The 10,213-nt window shown below is 44.5% G+C and overlaps 1 protein-coding gene across 1 annotated transcript; it reads right to left on the minus strand.

Moving 5' to 3' along the window:
• Positions 1-5,103: 5,103 nt before the first annotated feature.
• LOC128302629 (pupal cuticle protein 36-like) lies at positions 5,104-7,159 on the minus strand. Its single transcript, XM_053039495.1, has 4 exons — positions 7,100-7,159; positions 6,087-6,390; positions 5,773-6,022; positions 5,104-5,704 (listed from the first exon to the last, which is right to left on the minus strand). The coding sequence occupies exons 1-4, from the start codon at positions 7,157-7,159 to the stop codon at positions 5,104-5,106; spliced, it is 1,215 nt and encodes a 404-aa protein (XP_052895455.1).
• Positions 7,160-10,213: the final 3,054 nt, after the last annotated feature.

The following is a 10,213-nucleotide window of genomic DNA, read 5'->3' on the forward strand; positions in this document are numbered from 1 at the left end:
TATATCCGCACGCTGTCTGGCACGAGGATCACCGCCGAATATCGCCGCTGTTCGTGCAGTATGCGCGGTATGGTGTCGTTGATATACCTCCACTACCTGGTGCTGGTGATGTCTGCGCTGTGCAAGGGCAGGGATGCTGTGGAGTGGCCCGAATGGAGTCCCTTCAGCAGTGTGGTCGACGGTGTGATCTTCACAGTGACTCTCGTACAGTGACCGGTCCCCCACACCCCAACTGACCACGAATTCTTCCACAACTCCAAACCAAATTCACGCATACACCGTACCACTTCCACTTACTTCTGCACCAACTCCAACTTTTGCCGTAGTCGCACGCGAACCGGGAGGTACTTGATTATTGTTATTATTACCATAGTCGCATCGCGTCATGAAGATGCCGGCCCAAGCGACAGCAAACTGCAGCTGGACGGAGCTGGTGAAGATGATCTTTCCCACCTCCCGTTTTCGGCGTTTCTCTTCAGCGTTACAAAGCTCACTGGGGCTGGTCGTGGCATTTCGGCGTCATCGTTTAGGTCGTTTGCAGTACGTAGCGCATGAAAAGTGGGCGCTACCCGATGCCATCACCGTACCGTATCCCACCATACCGACCGGTATGGCGCTTCGGTGCGATGCCGAGGGGGTTGCACCTAGGGGACAGATTGAACGATACAAACGGGTGCTACTCAATGACGGTGGACGGTTAGGGAGGTAGGGAAGGGTGCAGGGCACTAGTAAGTTAAGCCACTTTTATTTTCATTTTGGATGATCTCGGCTGTTTGGGGGGTCATGATAACGGGTTCATGGTGGGGTAAGTTGCAACCGGTTCAGTGGTAGGGATGGCGTCAAAATATAACCATTATCGATTTTGTTTTATTATTTTGAGGGCATTATTACAATAACCTTTAAACGATTATGCATAAAAATTAGGTTATGGGGAGATTAATTATAATAATTAAAAATTTCGTGCTGCATTTCGTTTTGTTGCTCGTTTTTATTATTTAAATATTGTTTCACCAATTACTTCATACGTATTTTAAACTGAATTTATTATAAATTTTAATTTCTTATAGCATTATTCACCTTTTTCCTATATTTTCAGATTGTTAACTGCAAGCTAATAAAATTTAGCAATAATCAAATATTGATTAGCGATCAGGAAACCATTAGTTTGTTGAAAAGAAATAACAAACGATTATCGCACTGTTCTCGCACAATCATGTGTCCCATGCCATATAAAACATTCATATCTAAATTAATGATGAATTCTAATGGACGTTTTCCAAGATGAGGCCTTATTTGTCCTTCCTTGTGCGAATACAATTCGGGCCATTCATGGGGAAATACCATCGGCTCAACATCACCATCAACATCATCGTACGACAAATTATTGCCTTCCGTTCGTTCCGTCGGGGGAATTCTAATGCCAAATAGGTGTTTCCATCCGACTAATAGACTCACCTTCGGTATGCTCACAAACCAATGCTCCTAACGGTAGCACACCATGGTGCGAGTCAAACGGTGTGCGAATGTGAGAATCTTCCAACCGAAAACGGATGCTGCTTGTAGCCGGGCCGGGCCGGGCCAGAAATCAAGTTATCAATTACGATCGTTCCGTTCCAAAACGTTATGAGTGAAGCAGCCCGACGCCCGCTGCGAACGATCGAGGCTGGAGATGTCAAGGAAGATGCGCGTACTGAGCCGATTGGACGAAACCAGTTTCACCTTTACCAGCCTGCCGGGTAAAGAGTTTGTCTGCGCGATCGCTTTGCAAAGAACAAACGGTGTTAACATGCGTTTTGCTCCGGTGCGGTTGTGAAGATGCTCCGGACATCTGCGAACTTCGAACTCGTTCCGATCCGGCCGGTACCGGAATGACCTTATGAAGTTGTGACTCAATGCAGAGGTATAAAAATCCCACATGACTCCATCGTGCGCACTCGTCCACACGCGTTCGCTTGAAGAAACAAAAAAAAAACGAACTAAAGGATGTCATCTTGTCGGTGGTAATCGGAGGCCGTACAGTTCTGGAAGGCGTGTATTTTGCCGACTCCATGTACTCCATGGTCAACAGAAAATGATCATCATTGTTGCTTGTGCCATCGACTACCGATCGGTGGAACGCGTTCCTGGCTCTCCTTCGGTGTTGCAGGGATCGTTCGATTGTTCGTTCGTTCCACGAAGGTACGACAGCTCAACGCTGCTACAATGAAGAATTGATTTATTATCTTCAACATAATTGACACCTTCAAAGACGTTTGGCTGATAAAGAAACGCCTCGCTTCCTCCGCTGTAATATGCATCGGGCGTCACAAAAACCCATATGTGACGCGATGTGTTTGTAAAAAAAAACGAAACGTACGTGGCATGAATGAAATTGTTTACAGCGATTGCAGCGGCAAACGGTATGCGGCTAAGACGGCTGCTCGACGTGTAAAAGGTCCCATAATGCGAGCGGAATAGGGCACACGAGTCATAAAACGGATTAAGGCTGAGAAGAGAGAAGCAACACAACAAATGTCCAAAGCTTCAGCAACTGGATTAACGGTTCGCACAGGGATGACCTATGTTGGGTAGAGCGTGTACTAAAGGGAGATGGTTTTATGAGGATGTGCTGTTGTTGCAGGAGATAAGGTAGAGTAATTATGCGAAATGGGGTGAATGTTACACCCGTGAACTTTGCATATTTTTAGCCCACGGGTGTCAGGGTGGTTGTAAATGGAGACGCCTTACCAATGTGTGTTGCAGTGGAAACAATGATGCGTGAGGTATCTCTTGAAAGTAGACATTAAAAGAGGACTTGTTCATTGTGGTGAGTGTAACTGTTGCTTTTTCATAAATATTACTGCATTTGTTGGATTTACGCCTGAATGCATACAATCATTGGTTTTAGGAAGATCATAGGGAGTGTCCAGCACTACTAGACAACAATGTTGTAATATAATTATATATAATATAATAATTAATCATTTTAAACATTCGTCCTCCAAAAGTCATTATTCGATTAGTCATTAGTCCACCAATCGATTTATTCTGGACAGATCCAACTCTAACCGGAAAAAAGACAATATGGAAATAGTATTGCATACCTTTAGGCGTTTATTTCTCATGGTTTATTTTAGCGGCAACTCCTTAATTTGGACAATATCAATTTCATTGTCTACTTGATATACTGCAACTAAATTTTTCCTAGAGGGGATTTGAATCACACTATGTTGTTTGTTACAGTTTGTTTAAAGTGAAATATATCTATTTGTGGAATTAATTACAACTTTATTTTATATTTTAAATTATAGTAAATTTTTGTCATCATATAGGATGAAACATGAAACGTTGTGTTTTAAATGAAAATGAAGTCAGTTGCTAAGAATTGCGATCGTATCATGGCCTTGGTTGTCTGGAAGAATCATATCTGTTGCTGAGTATTTAGATGAACTAGTTTAAATTTCTTGGAAAATGTGTCACATGGAAATAATTCGGTGGGAAAATCCAACTCAAAGTCGAGTTGAATTCAAATAACTCAAATAGGTTTACAGTTCATGATAAACGGATGCAACAAAATCAACATTTCATATGTAAGAAAAATGTATTCGTTTACAGCAAACAATCGACATGTGTATCAAAATAGTCGATTATATTGAACTAATGTTTTAATAAATCACTTAACCACTCATAAAAAGATTGAGGTTAATGCTTAAAAATAAGATACGATGTTTGTTGGCAATTGTAAGTCATATTTACATCGATAAACAATATGATCGAACTCCTTATCGGGTGCTACAAGTACGATTCCCAATAATGCGAAGATATTACTCTCGAATGCAAGCACAGTGAGCAAGCGATAATGAATGCCTAATAAATATCGCTCAATGTAAAGTTTTGCCCAGTTAGCTTCCGCCACCGATCGATCGGTTGCTTTAATAGTTTCCTTTTGCAGAGACCTACCCTAGATTTTCTTGGCACGGTACAGCCGTGTCACGACTCTGTGTCGGGGCGGGTGGTAATCTCGGTGGGCAATAAGTTCCGATCAACAAAAGCATACACAATCCACATGCGGATGACATTTCAAAGCCATGGTGATCGAAAGCGCTAGCATCCTGAAGAATGTTCGTGGAGCTGCAAGATGTCATGGGATTCCGAGGGTCAACCGAGCGTCTTCCTTTTTCAGTGCGCAAAGTGTATTGATGTGTGCTTTGCAGGCGATTGAATCTGTCACGACTTTTCGACTGATCCGTCGGATTAGATCCAATATGCGATGATCCGACGGATGGTACTTCAAAATTGACTTGTACAAATTATGCTCATACCGTCACATAATGTGTTCGTCTGCAAGCCGCGAGTGAAGTGAGCTTCTATTCAGACACTTTATCATCACGCCGCTGTTGATGGGAGGGATTTTCTACTCGATCGGTGCTGGTAGCATTAAACATAAATCAATCCGCGTGGTTGGTACGGAGCGTGGCACAGCAATTAGGGCCGCGGCGATGACATTAAATAGACGTGGCCATAATTTATGATTGAGTTTGATCGACTTATGAGGACCGATTTCGTACAACATTACTGCTAAAGAAGGTTAATAAAGATACGTAAAATTGAGGTTAACAAGGCGTCCAAAACAAACATTTTTATAACGTAATTTAATTTATTTCAAATAAGTGTTATCCAACCAAATTTGTTTGTCGTTCAACCCCATAGTAAATCACGCAGGCGTAACCCTGCATGAGCTTTTTTTTCCAACAGATTGGTGAAGCTTTTAAATCGACTCCTCAAAGTCGACATCGGCTACACTGACCGAGCTTTTGCTGTTCATTCATCTCCAACGAGATCTCGTTGCACTTTACACTCCGCCGGCCTTCATTTCAAGATCAAGTTCAAACCAGTTTTCCTCCCGCAACTACATCCATTCATACTGTTTTGCAAGCCCACATCAGAACTGTACTCGAGGTGGTTTCTGTTTTCACTTTTCCTTTTTTATTACAACCGTTCACCATTTCACCTTATTTACAGCGAGTGAACCTTTGTTCCGTTTGTTTCCATCTTCTTTTTTTGTATCTTTTTCTGCTTAAATGCATGTGACGTTTGCGGCCTTAATGTGGTAATGGTGGCATTTTAATACTGATAACCGGACTGTGGGTTAAATGACCCATTGCCCGAGGGTCTTCCGGGGGCGCTGGGACGTGGGGCAGCGGGTACTCCTGGACCACCGGAAGGATAGCCAGCGGGACCGCCGGGAGCGGCCGGACCTCCAGCAGCAGGATAGCCAGCAGATCCACCGGCTGGTCCACTCGGATAGCCTCCCTGACCAGGACGAGCGCCCGGACCGGTAGCGCCTGGTCCACCAGCTCCCGAAGGATATCCACCAGATCCGGTTACCGAACCCGGATAGCCTTGGGATGGTTTGCCGCCTGCTCCAGGATATCCTGCCCCACTGCTAGGACCTCCAGGACCGCCTACGGCAGTACCGGCAGCCTGAGCCGCAGCGATCGCGTCCAGCCCCTTCTGGATCTCTTCCGGAATCGGTGGTGGCGTTGGCAGATGATCACCCTGCGGCTGGAATCCGTTCTCGTCCGCGATGTACGTCACGGTTATGACCTGTCCGTCGGGTGCGGTGTACGAGTAGGAACCCTGCACGCTTGGGATCTCGTTTTCGGAGCCCTTGTTTTTGATCTCACCCTGCTCCTGGACCTTAATGCCGTTAGCCGTTTCGTAGCTGAAAGTGAGGTCAGGACCTGCAGGAATTGGGCGACCAGAATTTATCAGTGTTTGGGGAATACTCACCTATATTTGTAGGTTCCATCGCCATTGTTCATGTTTTCGTAGGAGATAATTTCGATCGGTGGTTGACTGGGACCGGCTGGTGCAGCACCGGGAGATCCTCCGCCGAATCCACTTCCACCAGACGAGAAGCCACCCGAGGGAGCTCCAGCTCCGCTGCCAAAGGATGATGGAGCACCGCCTCCGAACCCGCTGGATGGAGGACCGTAAGCTGGGGCAGGAGTTCCTGGACGACCACCTGCTGGACCACCCCCTGGAATTGGAAATCAATCAGACTCGTTCCAATATGGCTTCCATTCGTGTGCCGAGGAACTTACCAACTCCACCCGGTCGAGGTGCCTGACCACCGAAACCACCAGCACTGGGACCCGCTCCACCGAATCCAGCACCGGATGGTGCACCACCTCCAAAGCCTCCACCACCCGGTGCCGTACCGGGACCACCGAAGCCTCCCGCTCCACCCGGACCACCAGCAGCCGGACCACCCGGACGGGGACCTCCACCTGGCGATGGAGCCGTCAGACCGGGACCGCCACCGGCCGCAGCCGCACCTGGCGGTGGCAGATAGTTGTTGTCCAGACGGGCGCACGAGCACGCCGCCACCAGCGTCGCGAGCAGTATCTACAATGAAAGGGTGCAGAAATGAAGATACAATCGACCATAACCTTAGCCCGGGCACGCGCTCTCGCAATGATACACTAGCGCTAGTGCCGCAACCGAGTGACCCATTAAAACTGGAGCATCTATGCTGCGCGAACCCACGGTTGAGTGGTCACGAAATTATCATAAAAGCATCTCGACCAGCCGAGGCCTTTGAGTGTCTTTCAATGCGAACATTGTTGTGCATCCAATGGTGCTTCCCCGCGTTAGAGCTTTCTTATCGTACCCCAAGAATGGTCTCGACCGGGATGGTATTGCAGCGTCAATCGCACGTTGCACAAGTGGTGGAGTGTACCATCTCTGGGGGGAAACGCTTTGTGGGAGCTTCGAGTGCAGTAAGTCATGCACCGCAACATTGTGCCCGTCGGTGGGCCGTTGGGGTTGCGGATGCAAAACTCGAACACACATAGCCCGGATCGAGGACAGCAAGCGAAACGAGCAATGGCACAAAATGGCAACCAGAGTACCGCCACCACCGTTCGGAATGTTTCGATTGAATTGAGAAATGAAGACGCTCGAAATCACGCCACGAGGACGCAGGATTTTTTTTTGTTGCTGTTGTTTCGTTGCTGTTTGTTTCTCTTCCAGCGCACTGATGCTGGAAGTCACGCTTGGTGACGAAATTGTGGTGCTAGTACGAACAGCACAACATAATTATCGGCGACCTTACCCTTAGGACGTTGGACGGGGAGTGTTGTTGTGCGGGTCGCTTAACTGATAAACCTTTCATGTTTTACTTCGGTTTCCACGTTCTGCGACACCTCGCTGGTTGAGAGATGAGCATGGGAAAAGAACAACCAAAAGCAAATAAAAACCATCGAATTTTGTGTGTTTGTGTGTTGATTCCTCAATCAAATCTTTCGAGCAATAGAGGCAATTGCAAAAATGGCTCACTTTCGCAACGGTTGGATGCATTCTATTGTAAGTGGGAATTTCCGATAAGCGCCCCCAAGATTGCTGCCAAGAAACCCGATACAGCGATAGCTCTGTTTCAATTTGGATCATTTACATAGTGCTCGCGGACGCTTTGCATACCTTCGTCCGAAGTGTTGCAAATAAATCATAAATATGGTATTATGATCACATGAACCGGTCAGAACGATTGTTACCGTTCCGAACAATGAAGCATTGCCATTTTATGTTACAGATATGCTTGCCTTTTGTTGTGTGCGTGTGGCTTAGAGCAAGCAACACTGAATCTGCTATTGTTTTGTTAGGGAGTTTTGGAGTTTTTTACAAGACTTTTAGCAGTACATACTGATGTACATGTATGTGCTTCTTATAAGTTAATATACTGAACTGTACATGGCTTCTTTCTTATAATCATACAAAAGCGTACAGAATATTAATAGTAAAGAACGTTCTGATCACGTATTAACCTTTTAACCATGTAGTAACCTTGGTTTTATGTATGAGAATCTGTCAATTTAATTTATTGTACAAAGTTTTATAAAAAAAAACAAAGGTCAAATTATAACAGAAATTTCATAAAAAAATAGTAGAAAACATATATTTCACGTAGAAAATTTAGAATAAACTCAGTGCAAAAATAAATTATTTAATTGTAAACCTTTAGGAGGCGACCCGGTGGCCAACGGACCGGAACAAAATTCCATCCGGACCAATCCCCTGTAGCAAGGACTGACTATTCGGCTACGTGATAAAATAAGCCGATACAGGCCAGGTCGTTCTAATGGAAAAAAATGCAAGCCTTTATTCCATACTTTTATAAATGTTTAATATAAAGTGCAGTATATGTCATTTATTTATGCTACTAAAAACTGGTAATCATTTTTGTTAGCATTAATAAATATAACTTCATGAATATAACAGTTGAATAGAGCCATAGATCACCGTAAAGAGTACATATCTACTAGACACACCTTAGTGCATATAGCAACAGTAGCTGTAGCAGTAGCTTACGGTAGACATTATGTTGACCTCTGGGGTAGAGAACCTCCCTTCTACTCCCCATATACGGAGTACTACAGTAGAAGATTCTCCCATACTCAAAACCATCAGCTCTAGGAAAACATGCACGAATCGTGCAAAGAAGCAAGCAACACACATCGAATAAGGTGACCTTTTTGCAAAGCTGGCGGTACATCTGTATTTCTATTATTGACAAAAAAAAAGCAAAAAACAGGACACATTTGCCCAGGAGGGAGGATCGTACTAGAAGCTGAACCCGAGAGAAGCAAATCGGTTTAATCAACAATTTTACAGCTTAATATCTCAGTTACCCAACAAAACGATCGGAGAGCATATCGCAGAGAAAAATGCATCGAAAAGAGATACAAATTTAATAACATTACCGCTTCGGTCGACCGACAGTTGAACACTACGGGCCGCAAGACAATCGGATTATGTGTGCCTTTCACCACCCGCTGCTTTGTCTGCGATGCCAAAACCGACCAGAGAACCGAGCGGCGGTTCGTCGATGGTGGGTTATGTTTTAACTTTGCTTCCCTCCCCCATCAACATAACTGCACAACTGCAACCCCCCGGGGGATTGCAGATTTGACCCCGAGGATGGGCATTCGTGGCGGTCCGCGACCAAACCTAATCAGTGTGTTTAATCGCGAAAAAACGCCTAACCGGGTGGGATATCTTCATAAAAACCGTGCTTGACAGACTTATACAATCGTTTCATCATAACACAATTTGGTTCGCAAAAACTTATTCTAGCGAAAGATTTAAACATTCGACACGATGCGATGACCTTTGCGCGGCTGCAAATCGTCAAGGATGATTATTTGCTATCATTACAATCAATTAAATATAAACATCCCCCAAACGAATGGAACCAATCGGTGAGTGTGTGTGTGTGGAGGGCTTGTTTTCGGTGCAATTGCAGTGTGTAAACGTGATTCGATGGGCTTACGTGAAGATAATAAGACGTACTTCGCGAGGAAGGACACGAAGGTTTGCTGTTGCGCGAATCTTCGACACCCGTTTTTGGGAACGAGCATAACGCCACACCGAACCGTTTCCCAATCAAGCCACAATCATAATTGGTATCGCAACCCGGTGGGAGGGTTTGCAAACAAGCACAATTAGGTGGCCGGCCACAGTGTGCCACCGTGACCGGCCACAGGTGTGAGAACGATTCTTAGCCCTCCCAAGCCGGTGACGTTCGGGGTGCTCATTACCTCGGGATTATGGTGATCAACGCCTTGCGATTGCTGGCGATTAGCGTAAATGACATGATGAGTAGCTTCTGCCGCAATTGATCGTACATAATGTTATGGTGGCAAAAAGGCGATCCCGAATTGTCAAGGTAATATCGATTTTTTTTCGTGATCGTGTAGTATTATGCTAAAGCGTAAAATTATGCAAATTAAAGGGATCTCCGTTGGTATTCGTTGAAAGGACTGGGAAACTGGACATAGTATTTGTGTTTGTTTGTGTCCGTGCAGAATGCCAGTGATTTAAAATTTGCCTAGGAAGATTTATGCGAACTTTTTCAATATTTAATTGTTATAAATTTAAAATAATTACGCTAAGAATTTAAATTTAAAGAATTAATATTTTTTTCTTATGTTCGACAAATTGACATATACATTAGATAATAAATGTAGAATGCTTTAATATTAACGTTATTAAATTATGTTGATTGCTCTTAAATGTAGCTTATCACTGATAACTTCTTTGAATACTAAAAAATTTACGTAAAACGTGCGCAATAAACAAAATATAACATAAAAATGGTGAAAAATTAGAAACTATAAGGAATATATTTATAGAAATTATAATCTCTTTTCTCAGAAGCCCAATGTGATTG

The sequence above is a fragment of the Anopheles moucheti genome, chromosome 3 (genome assembly GCF_943734755.1).
Source record: "Anopheles moucheti chromosome 3, idAnoMoucSN_F20_07, whole genome shotgun sequence".
Classification (NCBI taxonomy): domain Eukaryota; kingdom Metazoa; phylum Arthropoda; class Insecta; order Diptera; family Culicidae; genus Anopheles; species Anopheles moucheti.